This window comes from Salvia hispanica, chromosome 5, assembly GCF_023119035.1.
Source record: "Salvia hispanica cultivar TCC Black 2014 chromosome 5, UniMelb_Shisp_WGS_1.0, whole genome shotgun sequence".
Lineage (NCBI taxonomy): Eukaryota > Viridiplantae > Streptophyta > Magnoliopsida > Lamiales > Lamiaceae > Salvia > Salvia hispanica.
The window spans coordinates 25,251,809-25,267,052 of record NC_062969.1 but is presented as its reverse complement, the minus strand read 5'-3'; the positions used below and the strand labels follow the sequence as shown (position 1 = coordinate 25,267,052).

The following is a 15,244-nucleotide window of genomic DNA, read 5'->3' as shown; positions in this document are numbered from 1 at the left end:
CTCAGACTCACACGCGCAATTTGGCCAACAATGCTAGATCGATCGCCATATATGTTTTTGCTTAAAAAGAGGTCTACAGAATATTTCTAAATTTAACGTGTTATTCATAAATTCTCTTTCTTAAAGTAACTCAAGAAAAAGTTATAAGTACGAAAAGAACACTAGAGAAAAATGTCAAAATACTTCGTTGGCCTCTTGGAAAAAAACTTCAAATGCCCTAGCTATAGCTATTCCAAAATTAATGACTAAAAAGATGGGGAAAATAACTTTTGAATAGGATTAGTAAGCTAGTTTCGAAACTGATTTATTCCCATGAAGTAGAAATAAGTATCCACAGGCAACAAATGGAATCCATGAGTAACCTATGGAGATGTTCGAGATTAAATATATAAATATATAATGTATTTGATTCATGAGATTGAATCTTACAACTCAATCCATTAAATAATCACTTCATTTGAAATTATATCTTGATACTATTTCATCTAGAAAACTAAACATAACTTAAGAAATTTTGGGGGTGTACAATTTTGCAAAATTTTATACGAAATTAAATATATGATCCAGAAGTAACAGAGCATTGAGAATGGCTCATGTAAACTTCATACATACAGTGATTAGTCACAGCTAACCCTATGACTAAAATAATTTCACAACTCAGTCTTAGATTATATCTTAGTATTATTTAACTTGAAAAACGAACACCACCTTTAGGGGGCGTTTGATTGCCCTGATATGCCTAGATAAGGCGTCAGATATAGGTTTTATCTAGTTTTTGGTTGCCCTGATATACTTATACGATAACCCGGTATACAAGCTCTAACCCGGTTTCAATTAAGATACATCCCTCCCAAATGCTTATACCTCTACCCAAGCTGAAGCCTCCGATATGCGCTACCTCGGAGAACCAGATTGCTGCCTGCTACCGCACTCCTTTGTCTAAAACACCCCTCGCCATTGTCGTCAATCTGGGACACGCATAGTTTTTTACGAGCCTAGCTTGTCGTTTTGCTTAGCAACAATTTTCTGTCGGCGCGAAATTTTTCTGTTTAACCACCGACCACCGTCGGCTGAAGGTCGGCTGAAGGTTTGTCGATATGTGAATTCCCTTTTTTCATTGTTGGGTTTCTGTGGGTTGATGAATTCAGACCCAATTTCAGCAGTGTCACCAATCCCGAGTAGCTCCATTCTTGTTGGGGATTATCGAATCCATGGCCTAATTACAGTTAAAATTAAGTACATCCTATAAAATTTTGTCAATTTTCTCCCAAATTATTGTCTGTTGTGTTTTGGTGAATGTATTGTTTCATTGATTCAATTTTCTCCAAGCATTTTTTCAGCACCGTTTACATATTTTTTCCGGAGCTTTGTGAACCAGGTATCTGCGTCGCTTTTATTTGCGTTATTGAGGAAATTAAGTTCGAATCCAGTATGCAATCCTTGTGTTTCCCGGCCTTCATGACTGATATTCGATCATTGTATGTTAGCCTTAAAAGCAAATGTTTGATGTCTTTCTGAGCCTCAAATTTATGTTTGGATTTATCAGGGATCTGGTCGACAGAATGAAATGACAACCATTTTGATTTTGTTAGAAGAGATTATACGAAACTATCAAATAAACTTGTTGCTCATCTCCTTTATGATCACACTTCTTTGCCCGCAAACACGGAAACGTAAACGTTGGGACCGACTAAGATAGTCCGAAGTTTTAGATTCAATACCTGCCCATGTACGTCAATTGGATCAACCTGTGTGTGTTACAGATAGGTTTTTGAAATAGATTTTACAGCTTGGTTGCTTTTATGCTTTGTTTAGCTAGATTGAAGCTTTGGGGCTTTTGCGTCTTATCTCTCTTTTCTAAAATTAATGACCCAAAAATATGCTATACAATGAATTTGAACTCATATTGTAGTTTTTTTTTATTCATATTTTTTTTTAATACACATTCTACACCATTGCTCTAATAGTTGCTGGTGCTAGTAATCCATTGATGATATGGGCTTGATTATGTAGCTTGTTGATTCAAATGCTGAAGTTTGTATAGATTTTAAGTCTTGCGACTCAGAGAAAGAGAGCTAGAATCGCTGACAAGAAGAAGAGGATCGTCAAGGCCAAGTCATAAGCTGCTGAGTACCAGAAGCTTCTTGCGACTCGCATGAAGGAACAGAGGGATAGGAGCAGTGAGAGTTTGGCCAAGAAGAGTTCTAAACTTTCTACTGCAACAAAACCATCAGCTGCTGCATAATCGACATCTTCTGCGTTTATGCTTCTGAATCTGCTCATGTCTTCTCAGAACTGATTGAGTTTTAGATAATTTTGAATCTTTTGCCGAATGTTACAAAACCATGAGTTTTGCCTATTTTGTTTTGGATAAATTTTGAGATGATACTATTTTCTTTGAATTCCATGAGCAGCTTTTTTATATTTGAGTGTATCTATATTTTTGAATTCAAATTATTAGTGTCCAACAATGTTCATATTTCCATAGCACTTGTTAAACAAGATTTTTTTTATTTATAATTCAAGGCCAAAAACAATGTTTACAGCTTGGGAATGGCTGATATCCGCGTTACTTGCTCTCCAAATGCAGCATCAACGAATATAGACGATTATAGGCGCGAGAATTTTGGTTGGACGCCATTTTGATTTTGGGCGTGTATAAGGTAGATTTCCAGGGATACATTGGTCAGTAGCAAAAATATTGAGGGATACAAGTGTCATTCCGCGTTCTTATCATTAGTTTCTGTAAGTCCAATCAAAAACCATATAAACTATAAAGCGAAGCTTATCAGGGCAACCAAACACCAAGATGAGATAACCCTATATCCACATTATCTCACAAAATCGTGTACAACACCCATATCACACATTGACCTATCAGGGCAATCAAACGAGCCCTTATATACTACTAGTATCTTAAAACTAGAAAGACCTTATGGAACAATGTATCGATCAAGCATAACTTGAATAGCAATCACATCAAAAATCTCAGATACCAGAACCATATGAAGATTACTTTACAATTAACCTTATAGCAGTTTTTATCAATCAGATTCTTTGAAATAACTAGAGATAAAAAGATTTGCGTAATCAAACCATGCTAACACACAGTATATTAAGTAGTATGTCATAAAACAGTGCGGATTGCTCATATAAAAAGTCTCATTGTAACAAAACTTAAAATAATTCAAAACTTAAGTTGCAGATCAATCATTGATCAGATGTCTCCACAAGACTACATAAAAAACACAAATGCATTGAAGTCTATCAGCAAATAAGCAAGCAAAATAATTAGGTGCGGGCAGCAGCTGGTGGACCACCAACACGAGGAGGCTGTCCTGGTTTAGGAAGGTCATCCTGTCAACATAGAAAACAGCCAGGATATAAGTAATCAAAAGATGTTCAAACTATGGGAAAAAAAAAGATCAAAACCATATTGTATAAGTTAGAAGCATAATTAGACAAAGAAATTACACTACCCCCAACAAGGATGAGATTAATATATGATACAGAAGTAACAGAGCATTGAGAATGGCTCATGTAAACTTCATACATACAGTGATTGACTGAATGGTTCTAATCTAATTCTCAATTTTCTTTGTATTACAAAAAAGACATAAATATTGTTATTTGTAACATGAACCACGCCACATAAAAGCTAAAAGGAGCAAATAGAAAGTACGCAGGACAAAAAATAAGGATAATCACATAAGACACAAAATACAAATGAGACATGGAGTTGAGCTAGGTAAATAAAATGTGAGCAAGCCTGAATACAATTAGTAGGCTGAAGATATGTAATGGAAACTAACCCTTGGGCGCCTGAAACGCTGTGGTGGCTCACGGTTTCTCCTGTCAGTAACAGAGCGGACCCTCACCACCTTCGAGTGAATGGCGCATGAAACACAGTAGTTCACCTTCACGTACAGCTTAGGAAGGGTGTATCCTGTATCGAACAAAAATGCATAACAGCAACTGCTTTAATTTTTGGGCACTCTCACAGAAACATATGGGAGTGTGATTAGATTACTCCAATAACAAACTTAAACAAGGACATAGAAAAGCTTACCATCAAAAGCACAAGCTTCCTGGATATCCCTGACAGCTGCTTGCTCAACAATGTTTCTGACTTGGAATCTCTTGATTGCCTTGTCCTAATGTAAAACTCGGCATAAATACAGTTTCTCTGATACTAATACGTGCTGCTAATCAAGCTTTAAAATTTTAAGCAACCAAAAGCAATTCATACTTACATCTTCATATGCATAGAACATCCTATATAAGGCAAATACTTTTTGTAACCAAATGTAAAATGAGACCTTCATGATTAATATCAGGAGGATTCGAATACAGACCGTGACTAAAAGTCACCATAAATAAAATCTACATAACATAATAATAGTATATGGCTTTTGCATAAAAATTCAGATCTGAACAGTAAATATTTTGTGGCATGCCCTATATAATAGTGGATGTTTATTGAACTACGGATATTACCACTTCAACCATCATATGAATACACACGCAAAAAATTCCAAACAAATTAGAAAAGACCAATAGCACAACAAAGAAATACGCATCACACTCAATAAAACCAACCTTCCAATTCAAATTATTAGCATACAAAAATAAACGAAACCCAGAGCAAATAAGAAGATCTCGAAATCTGAGAACGAAAATCTATACAAAAAAAAAAAACCTTGGGGCAGCACTTTCCACAGTTGGAGCAGCGGATGAATTTGACGTGGCCGCGGCCATGCTTGTTGCGCCCACCGTTCCTTCTCTTGAATGTCTACAACAATGGAAAACATAAATTTAACACCTTGAAGGGCGGAAGACAATTGCAGAAAAGTTAGTGAGAATGATAAACAGGAATTAGCGAATCTCTACCATCTTCGGCTGATTGGTTTTTCTCTCTGGAAGCGGAGGCGCTCACTCAGGATTTAGGGTTAATACTCTATGGGAGGTAGAACGTGAGGGTTTATATGGTTGATATCATGGACCTCCAGATTGGGCCCTTAGAAAGAAGCCCAACGATGCTTCTTCTATTTTAATTTTGAAATTTACGCTCTTTTTTTATTTTTATTTTTTATGATCGACTAAAAATGTCAATATATATAAAAGGGGTACCGGTAAAATAGGAGATAGAAAGATAAAAACTGGATTTTAATGAGATATTTATCCATTCCTTGTTAATTGGCACCAATTTTCTTTTTTTTTTTTCTTTTTTTTTTACTAAATTCGAGAATACACTACACATTCCATTAACCCATTTCACTTATAACTCATATTCTACTAACTATTTCCACCTAGTTTATACTGTATTTCTTAAAATTCGAGCAAGTCAAATTGTGCCAATTAATGGGGACGGAGGAGTAATAAAATGAAAGGAAATTTTTATTTTTAGAAGACTAATCTTGCAAATAGACCGAAATAGAAACAAATACTTTTTTTTGGATGGTGTAGTGTAGGTATATAATTTGTTATTTAATGTTGGAGAAACCAGATTTACAAAATTAAACCAATTTAAAAGATATTTGGGACAAATTTAAGCCATCACATATCAAGGTACAACAACAATTGCATCTTCCCACAATAGCCATTTTGTGAATAAACATGAAATATTAGACTCGAGGGACTTCCTTTTTACCAATCAAAAAATGAAACGAAGCTACTACAAAATACTCATTTAACATTATACAATGAAAGTGAGAATTAGGGCAACAGTAGCTTGGAAGCTGATGAATGAAAGAGAATCTATTCTGTATTGGCACACCTAGAAGAGTATACAAAACTGTTTAACCGGAAAGAGTATACAAAACTCATTCAGCTCTCTACTACAGGTAGATATAAAGTTCCAATCTATTAAAATACAACGTATGGTGGTGCCTTGCAGCAACATCTTCATCGCTGCCACAGTAGCTTACATGAAGACCATTTAATCGAGTCGATGCTGCCTAAGTTTCACGCACGCAGGTCCTTGTTTGAGTTCCATCCCGGAGCCCTTGCACCACCAACCCCCTCAGTGAGAATTCCACTACCGTTTTCAGCACTTATTAGGGGATCGGATTCGGCTTCCTTGGCCTTCTCACACACAAACAGGATAGTCAGCAAAATCAGCTTTCAGCACATTTCACACACACACACACAGACAAGAGAGAAAAAATGAGTACCTGGGAAATTTGTGCTGCTTCAGCACTGGCCTTTTGCTGGCTCTCGATAGAGCAACAATACGAGTACAGTACCATCCCCACTATAGCAATCAAGATTCCTAAAATGTTCCGCCAGCTAAAGGGGTCTCGTAGAAGAACATAACCAAAGCCTAAAACAAGGCACGTTTTCAAATGCCCTAGGACCTGATAAGTAACTGGTGATGTCTTTCCAATTACAAGAAAGGTGCTGAAGTTCACAGAAACTGATATTAAACAGGATAGGACGATAAATGCCTGTCATAAGGGAACATAAAACAGAGTTACGTGCTGAATATTATCAAACAAATAAAACAGATTGCCTGTCATAAGGGAAGAGTTTCAGTTCTTACCAGAACTTGAGGAGTATAGTTGAAAGCAAATACATTCTGCTTAGTCAGAAGCCCATCCACAAACGGTCCAGTTATGAAAAGAGTGATTGCCTGATAGGGACAAGATTGATACAGAAGTTGGGTTGAAGAAACCTTGAACTTCTTCTGGATGGTATTTGTCATCTAATGGTGTATCATGTTAGGGTCCCAAAAACTCAAAATTAAAACTGCTGACAAATCAATAAGCCAAAAAAGGAAATAAATGATTCGGATTGCTACTAGAGCCGGAGAAGACTCAAGAATAACCAAATTATAGTTGCCTTTTTATATCAAATATCCATGAGGAGACCTCATGAGAATAAAACTGCAATAAAATAGCTGAGGATACAATTTGTGCAACACAAGTTGTTACAATTGCAAGCAGGGACAAGACGGAACCCAGGACATTAAGCTGCAAATCAGTCACAGTTGCAATCCCAACACCCAAGAGAAGAACAACTAGTGAAATTTGGATATTCCTACTGCAAACAGAGGTAAAAAAATATATTAGCAGCAAATTCCCATAGGAAGTTAGGAACTAAACCAGAATTATCGAAAGAAGTATATCTTGTGCATAGTCAACAAGGAAATAGAGACTATATGGTCAATCCATACTAAATATATTGGAGGGAATCAAAACAGGTTCAAAATAGACAAATGCCAGCCAGCAATTATAATCTTCTGAAAAATACTTATTTGTGTTGATGACCAGGAAATAGTATTTTTGTTTTACCTGTAAACTACCAATATATCTATGATCCAACAAGGAATTCTATAATTTATGATAATTCTTTCTATTCTTTGATATGAAGTGTACAGTACACTGTAAAGAAAGGTAAAAAGTGACTTGATAGTAAAAGAAAGGGTTTGAAATGGTTGTATAGTTCATATCACACATAAAGTACAAACTAAGCAACTGGAAGAGAGATTTAAAGATCTAACCTGAACAATTTTCTGAAGAAAAGAGTCTCTAAAAGGACAGTACATGGGATAATTGCCAATTTTGTCATCTGAAAAGCATAAGCCACAGATTATAAGAACTTAACCTATTTTGAAATAGGTTAGAGAAAATAGAGGGAAGGTACAAATATAAAAAAGTTATGTTTGTTAGATTAGCTTCCAAAAGTAACTATCAACCACTAGCAGAATGGAAACTGAAGGGACTATGTTCTTTAACTGCAAAGATATCAAATACAGTTCATTGTAATCTACTTATACTCATAAGCACCTATAATAAGATCTGTTTGCCCCAACCCAAGTTATATTCTATTTCATGCAACTGAATGAACTAGACTGTGGTACAATCTCTTATGTGGACAACCTAATGTGATCCACAGAAACTGAAGGTTGTCCTTAAGGGCATAGCTATTATCTGTACTGAAGAAAGAGTTCAAACTTTTTCTTTTGCACTTCGCTTAACATGGGATAGTGACTACTTATTCTGCACATGAAAAACTATTTTTATAACAGGATTATCTTATCTTGAGGGATTTCCGCATACAAACAAAACTCATTAGTATCCTAAATTGCATAACAGAACTTGAATTTTTTAAACATAAACTAACCTGATAGAAACCAACGGAGTTGAAACCCAGGCTAAGATTTAGAAGTCCAATGGATGTTCCATTAAGAATTCCAAATCCCATGACTGCTCTTGAATCAAAAGGCTTGTGTTCAAACCATTTCATCCATAGAGCAATGTGAAGAGAGCAAAAAGTAACAAGAAGATGCCAGCTAGTAAGAGTTGTAGCTGCAAAAGTAAAATAACAGGAGAAAACAAAAGTTAGAGAATTCAAGAGCCTAAAAGTGAAACTAGACTTCGATGGCTAGAGCAAGCAGGTTGCAGGAAAAAACAACTAGAAGGATAAAAAAAATTCAAATACCAATGTGTATTCTCTGTAACTAAAAGTACAAATCATCAGAAAAATTTCAATCAATCACACAATATAAGTGACTTCAAAAATGAAATGCCCACATGCAATAATAGATAGTCAAGATCGTGGTATTAGTATAATGGTTCAAAAACATTTCATCAAAAGAGAGTTTCAGTCGGTCCAAATCTCAATGTCAACGAATTTCATGCAATAACCAATAAATTAGAATGAGCTCCATTCTCAAGTGTGGCAAGATGTTTTAAGAAAGACAGCTAAAGAGCACACCTTTAATTGCAAATGCTATCCTTATATGTTTAATATCCTCCAATAACTTGAAGAAGCAACAAGTGTGAAATTTGCTCTTTCGCTATTAATAACAGATTTGCTACACTTAAAATTAGGAACTGCCACATTAGGTGTCACATGTCATAAATGATGGAAAGCAAAATTGGGTACATCCTTTTGTAGTTACCCAAGCATTAGGTGGGCATTCTTTGCTAAGTTTGAAATAAGTTAAAAGAGAAAGTACCATCACAATGTCTACATAATTTAGTGTTCTTAAATCAGACTAAATTACGGCAGGGAGTTCAAATCATATTTTCTTATCCAAACATGTGATTGTTTTAAGAAATTTACAGGATACCTCGTCCGAACCACGAAAAGAGAAATGTGGAATACGAAACCAAAGTTATCTGGACAAGTTGAATAAGTAAAAAGACTACCTATCTTCTTTTCACAAACTGAAATATTTGAGTTTGACTACACTCTCATAATAAACTGCAATTTAACTACATAGATAGTGTACCGCATATCAATTGCCTAGAAAATCGAAGCAACTTCTGAATATAAGCTAGAACAGAACATAAAGAAGAGAGTATATTGGATAGGCATAGCAGCGCAGCAAAGCTCACTTCAACAATAAGTTGATAAATCAGGTCCATCGAAATCTCACCAAAAGTGAAGCCAAGAGTGCTAATGAGTGCCTTGTTGCATATCACAATCGAAACAGATGAAACCACTGAAAGACTCAACGCTCCAATCGTCCCCAGCTGATACTTCTTGCCTTCACTCATCTTCACACTCCACTATCTTATCGTAGTATCTCAATATCTACTATCAAACACACATCATACTTCCTTCAAACTAATCACTTAAAGCAAAAAAAAAAAGCAACATTCACATACCTCATTAGAATCGTCCAACTTAACTCAGCAGAAACAGAACACTGACGCCAAATCGCCAAATCCAGCTCCGCTGCAGAAGCAACAGCATTTCAAATAAAAACGTGCACAATTTCAACAAAAACATCAACATCAAAATCAGTAGAAAGAAAATCAGCTACTCCAAACCCTAGATCTGCTCCATTTCACCACCAATTGGTCATATCAAACCGCACAATGCTTATACAACATACACTACACCTATACATACAAAAAAATATTCTTTAGGCATACTAAAAAGGTATACCTGAGAAGCCGAGTTTCAGATCACTGAAATAGATGAAGTAGAGCAGGTAAAAAAGTAGTAGTATCTGAAATCCGATCAGTCTATTCCCCAACCGGAATGTGATGCTCTAAATAAAACGTGTGAGGATCAGAACTGGAAAATATTATAATAATTGAATTTCCCAGTAAAAATGTTATTTTAGTGTTGCTGTAATTTGACAGTACTTCAAAATTAAGCGAGTGATTACAACTTAAAAGTGAGATTAGTGGTTGAGGTCGAGGAGAATTGACTTTGCCGACCCGGCCAGGGAAATGGGGCTCCGACACCGAATAAACCGACCCTATTTGTTTGAATTTGATTACAATTTGATAATGTTCTATAAATGTAATCCAAATCTTATAGAAGCAAACACTCTTACTTACCGTCCAAGTTAAATTCACAAGCTGGCACCTTCAAATATTTAAATTTTTTTTCTAGTTAATATAAGAACATCATTAGGGGTGCTGGACTGCTTAGAGTGTTGCAACCTTCAAGCATAGAGGTGTGTGCATTAGCACTGAAAATTGATTACAAGTGAACAATGCTATAATAAAGTTAATGGTCTTGTAAACTGGTCTAAGAATATTGTTTAGAAAGATTTTATAAACCGGCGAAGTGGAGAATGGGGGGATGAGATATGAGTCACCTCCCTTTTTGTTTCTAAAAACCGAATTTTGTGTTTGTAGTTAGAATTATAGGGCTCCACTTCACCTAAATGACTTAGGTAATTAGGTTCCTTTTGGATCACCAACGCATTCTTGTATGGTGACTTGAGTATAGAAGTCTACATGGATAGTTGAGTAAAGAAGTCTACATGGAAATTTCATCGGATCACTCTAGTGAGTTTATAGATGGAGATGCTTTATTTTAAGATAATATGTGAGTTAAACAGTCTTTTAAGGGCATTATTTGGAAGATTCGTCGAAGACATGAAAAACATATGACTATCGCCAAAACAACTCAAACCACACTTTTCTTGAAAAAGTGAGGTAAGTTTACTAGTATGATAATTAATCTATGTCGGTTATATAATCATTAAAGGGAATGATCGAAATGAAATAAAATGATTGAAGAAAAATAAATCCTTGGAATTCATGAAGTATTTCCCTAGAGTTGAAGTGATTAGGTCTAAAAGAGGTCTTTATTACTCACAATAAAACAATTTAGGTCTACTAGCATTGGAAGAATTGACTGCAAGCCAATAGAGACTCCTATGATGTTGAACCATGATCTAAAGATTGTAGATGAAGCTGAATTGGCAGACTCAGAAAGATATCACCGATTGGTATGAAAGTTAATTTTTTTATCTCATACTAGACCTAATATTGCCTATGTAGTCGGAGTTGTTAGTCAATTCATGTAGACATGCCATCTTGAAGCTGCTTTTAGAATTATGAGACATTTGAAACGGACGTTAAGTTATGGAATTATGTTTAAGAAAAATGGCCATTTAGACATTCACAGCTACACAAACGTTATAAACAGAAGATCCACGTCAGGATATTTCACCTTCGTTGGTGAAAACTTTGTTACTTGGAGAAAAAAAAAAGAAGGTTGTCGCTCTTTCAAGTGCAAAAGGAAAATTTAGAGAAATCAAGAGTGAGTTGAATGGAGTGTTATGGTTGAGGAAGTTAATGGAAGAATTGGATTCATTTGGTGCGAGCCAGTCAATTTTTTCTGTGACAATAAGACTGCAATTAGTATCTCAAAAAATCCGATTCAACATAATAGAGCCAGACAAGTGGAAGTTGACAAACAAAAGAAAATTTAAGCCATAATTGTCGGATTTCATTTCCTACCTTCACATGATCAACTAGCAAACATGTGGATCCTAAGAATTTTGGAAATGTGCTAGACAAGTTAAATATCGTAACCTCATTATTTAACTTGAAGGGGTTATTGCAATGCAAAAGGGAATAAGATCAATCGAGATCAATTAAAAAAACACAAGTTAAGGATTACTTTCTTTGAGTAACATATGATGGAATAGATAGATAAATAAATAATAGTAGTACATGATAAGAATACACATTTTATATTAATTTTGTCATATTGTCCCTAAACATGAGTGATCAAAATATAACTATTATCCAATTCAATACAAGTGCAATTATTCTCTCTACTCAGTACACAAATCTCTTGATTCAATAGAAATTGCACAATTGGTGATAATCCACATTGACATCAGCACGAATAGTGTCACTCATCTGATCCCTTTACAATTTAGTTTCCCAGCTATCTAGTAATCCACATTGACATCAGCATGAACACTAATCAGATAAAATAATAGTCGGATTTACTATAATTTTTTGCATATACAATATTACATCACTGGATATAAATTTATTATCTCCTAGTAAAATTAATTGTACTTATTTATTTAAAATGTTCGCTTCTAATGGGATTGAAACCCATACAATCCATTCGTACGTAAAAAGACATTAATTAGTATAGTAGATTTTTGTCACTTAATTGAAAACTCAACATATATCGATATAGAACCAACATTTGTTACAAATTAAGTGTTGTATTTAGTTGCATCAATTAAAACCAATGATACAAAGGTAAGCAAAATTAAAATTGGCGCAATTTAATGCTTGAAGTTTTAGAACTGGCCGCCTTCATAAGTTTTACCAAACTCCCAATTAGAAGGCGCGACGTCGTAGCTAGTGACGGTCCTACCATCACTGGCGGTGACCTGAAAGGAGAGGCTCTGACCGTTGAGCACCGAGTTACTCTGCCAATTCTGCCCCCAATTCCTTGACATTGACTGCCACCCTGTTCTCGACCCTTTGATCGAGACTGCACGGATGTCTCCTGCTCCCGCAACATTGGTGATCAAAACCAAGTTGAAGTAAGAGTGTCCGTTCAAAGTGAATCTAATCCCGCCTTTCTTTACACAAGGCACCCTACAATTACAATCATCATTAATACTTATTCGAGTACAAACCAAATCTCACATCGTGTTCTAGTATGAAATTAAGTAAAGTTGCAAGTAATACATAAGTGTGATATCCTAACTCTATTAGTAGGTGGATTTTTGAAAAATATCCTAAAAATAAAACCATAAGGATTTAACTCAAAGCAGACAATATGATACTAATATTGAGTAATGGTGAAAAGGGAGACCTTCTAAAGGTGACGGGGACAATGCCAGCTCTGTACTGGGCGATCTGGAGGTAGGCGGGCTCTGCCATGTCGAAGTGCTGAAGAGGGGGATTGCACCACCCGCCGTTGTCGTTGGGCAATGCAAAGTTTGGAGGGCAGAAGTTGGTGGCGGTCACGGTGACGGTGCCGGGCAAACAATACCTAGGATCGTCCTTGTTGCACTGCATTTCAAAGCACGCGCCACATGACAACCCGTCATTGAAAAGCGCCGTGCTCAGTGCCGCCGTGTTGGTACCATAACCCTGGCTGTACAGATTCCCGTACCCACACGCCCCTTCTGCATGCATTCATATTAATACTGCATAAGATAAGATATGTAGTATAACATTTCTCTTTATGTATTATATCGTGTTAGGTGTAAATTCGAACCCATGGTGCCGGATGCGTCGCCACCGCCGTAAAAAGTGGCATGAGCATTTTGCCAGCCTCCGTAATCAGCCTCAACAGGAAGAAGTATGTGAAGAATTAGGAAAGAAATGATTGGTGCAATAACAAACATGTTTGTCACGATTTTTAAAAGTTGGAGTGAGCAAAGAAAAGGGTGGACATATATAGATAGTACTACTAGGAGACGAACACGATGATGCAGGCCAATTTGTTATACGAACTCATTTAATGATGCATTTATTATCATTGTATTATTCGATTTTATTATGCATATGATGTGTTCTGAATAATAAAGGGCAAAATATTAATTTGGCAGAGAAATTGTGAATGAGAAAATAGGGCATAAATGGTAATAGTATGATATGCACATGGATTGGCTTTGGTTGAGGTGCCACGCACCTACTGCTCTGTGCAGTAGGTCCTCATCACATGCATCTTTTTTATTTACATTTTAGAACCATATGTTATATATTTTAAACATAATACTATAATTTAATTAGTCGTCTCAAAGTATTTTAGTGAATTAATTAAGTCCACTTCAAAATCTATGTTATACGCGATCCGTTTTAAACTAATACTAGGTCATTGTACTTTTATCTGCTAAAATGGGTTACTTTCATTAGTGTTTAATCAGATGAGGATATTTGTTTAAATTTTTATTATGATAATACATTTATTTGTTTTAAAGTAGGCCATTTGTGATTTTTAATAGATGTTATTCTTAATTTCTACATATATGAAGTTTCAAGATTCTAATTCTTCAATGTTTAGAAATATATTCCTAAATTTATTACAACTACTATACTAATTAGTACGCACGTAAATTGCATATACTATATTCCATATATTATTATTATTATTATTATTATTATTATTATTATTATTATTATTATTATTATTATTATTATTATTATTATTATTATTATTATTATTATTATTATTATCGGTTTATTATGAAAATGGAATGCCTCTATTTTCACGAATATGTCGGTGTTGATTAGTAGTGGTCATACATATCATGTATTCATGTTAGTTAAACAAACACTTATTTCACTCACAAAATATATATTGTCACGCGACTTACGCAGTGCAACTTTTGGATTTTATGCTAAAATCACGGACTAAATTCATATCCAAATTATATGAAACTATAAAAATCACTCCTGTCGGCATAAAACATAAAGTAGGAACATACTTTTACTAGTATTATGAAAGCGCCATACCAATCTTATGCTGTTTTCACAGAACATGGAGATTTTATTTTTATTACAACGAAGAAAAATAAAAAATATTTGCATCATTTTTTTCTTATATCAACTTATTCAAAAATAATACTCCTATAACGAAAGGAATATAGGAGTCTGTCACTATGTATGTTTATATAACCTCCTTGGACATCCGTATATTGTCAAGCCCTTCCCTCACGAACTTTTTTACACACGCTTTTAATCAAATCTCATATGATCAATAAAAGATAGAAATTTAATTCAGTCAGAATAGTGATTGCATATATTTATGTTTTTTTTTTAATACGTTAATAAGTAATGGGTGTTCGAGTCCCTACAAAACTATCTATTTTCTGAGTGGAAATTTTGTCTATATGACCTGCCGTGGATGCGCTGCGTTATGGCAAAGACCCATTGAAGAACATAGGAAGACCGGTCACGAGAGCTATGACACGGAGGATGCAACAAATTTTAGCCACACTTGTTCGTGACAGATTCAAGAATGAAGAGGCTAGAGTCGAAGATGACTATAGCTCGAAGATAGT

General features: G+C 35.2%; 3 protein-coding genes and 1 long non-coding RNA gene across 5 annotated transcripts; 1 reads left to right on the top strand and 3 right to left on the bottom strand.

Moving 5' to 3' along the window:
* The first annotated feature begins 790 nt into the window (after positions 1–790).
* Positions 791–2,402, top strand: LOC125188171. The gene is made up of 2 exons (XR_007170699.1): positions 791–1,087; positions 1,161–2,402. It is a non-coding gene; the product is annotated as an uncharacterized LOC125188171 (long non-coding RNA).
* Positions 2,403–3,127: 725 nt separating this feature from the next.
* LOC125188170 (40S ribosomal protein S26-1-like) lies at positions 3,128–5,025 on the bottom strand. Its single transcript, XM_048084928.1, has 5 exons — positions 4,891–5,025; positions 4,700–4,792; positions 4,070–4,154; positions 3,813–3,946; positions 3,128–3,357 (listed from the first exon to the last, which is right to left on the bottom strand). Exons 1-5 carry the CDS (start codon positions 4,891–4,893, stop codon positions 3,292–3,294), a joined length of 381 nt encoding a protein of 126 aa, XP_047940885.1. The 5' UTR covers positions 4,894–5,025; the 3' UTR covers positions 3,128–3,291.
* A 717-nt stretch (positions 5,026–5,742) lies between these two features.
* LOC125191023 (UDP-xylose transporter 3) lies at positions 5,743–10,073 on the bottom strand. 2 transcript variants are annotated; one of them, XM_048088480.1, is made up of 9 exons: positions 9,901–10,073; positions 9,618–9,687; positions 9,386–9,546; positions 8,125–8,309; positions 7,502–7,569; positions 6,909–7,041; positions 6,542–6,703; positions 6,174–6,446; positions 5,743–6,084 (listed from the first exon to the last, which is right to left on the bottom strand). In XM_048088480.1, exons 3-9 carry the CDS (start codon positions 9,504–9,506, stop codon positions 5,965–5,967), a joined length of 1,062 nt encoding a protein of 353 aa, XP_047944437.1. In that variant the 5' UTR covers positions 9,507–9,546; positions 9,618–9,687; positions 9,901–10,073; the 3' UTR covers positions 5,743–5,964. The 2 variants fall into 2 exon arrangements, with proteins under 2 accessions (XP_047944437.1, XP_047944436.1); XM_048088479.1 differs by having other exon boundaries at positions 9,386–9,543; positions 9,901–10,072.
* A 2,313-nt stretch (positions 10,074–12,386) lies between these two features.
* Positions 12,387–13,613, bottom strand: LOC125187482 (expansin-A4-like). The gene is made up of 3 exons (XM_048084080.1): positions 13,456–13,613; positions 13,048–13,363; positions 12,387–12,827 (listed from the first exon to the last, which is right to left on the bottom strand). The coding sequence occupies exons 1-3, from the start codon at positions 13,583–13,585 to the stop codon at positions 12,524–12,526; spliced, it is 750 nt and encodes a 249-aa protein (XP_047940037.1). The 5' UTR covers positions 13,586–13,613; the 3' UTR covers positions 12,387–12,523.
* Between the last annotated feature and the right edge of the window lie 1,631 nt (positions 13,614–15,244).

Excerpts from the sequence above, each read along its gene's own strand:
- LOC125188170 (XM_048084928.1), bottom strand. Across the intron at positions 4,155-4,699 it reads GTGGAAAGTGCTGCCCCAAG|GACAAGGCAATCAAGAGATT; the intron begins GTTTTTTTTTTT and ends GTTTTACATTAG. Across the intron at positions 3,947-4,069 it reads GGAAGCTTGTGCTTTTGATG|GATACACCCTTCCTAAGCTG; the intron begins GTAAGCTTTTCT and ends TGTTCGATACAG.
- LOC125191023 (XM_048088480.1), bottom strand. The coding sequence starts at position 9,506 with ATGAGTGAAGGCAAGAAGTATCAGCTGGGGACGATTGGAGCGTTGAGT. Across the intron at positions 8,310-9,385 it reads CACTCTTGGCTTCACTTTTG|CTACAACTCTTACTAGCTGG; the intron begins GTGAGATTTCGA and ends TTACTTTTGCAG. Across the intron at positions 6,447-6,541 it reads ACTATACTCCTCAAGTTCTG|GCATTTATCGTCCTATCCTG; the intron begins GTAAGAACTGAA and ends CCCTTATGACAG.
- LOC125187482 (XM_048084080.1), bottom strand. The coding sequence starts at position 13,585 with ATGTTTGTTATTGCACCAATCATTTCTTTCCTAATTCTTCACATACTT. Across the intron at positions 13,364-13,455 it reads CGACGCATCCGGCACCATGG|AAGGGGCGTGTGGGTACGGG; the intron begins GTTCGAATTTAC and ends GAATGCATGCAG. Across the intron at positions 12,828-13,047 it reads GTCCCCGTCACCTTTAGAAG|GGTGCCTTGTGTAAAGAAAG; the intron begins GTCTCCCTTTTC and ends TTGTAATTGTAG.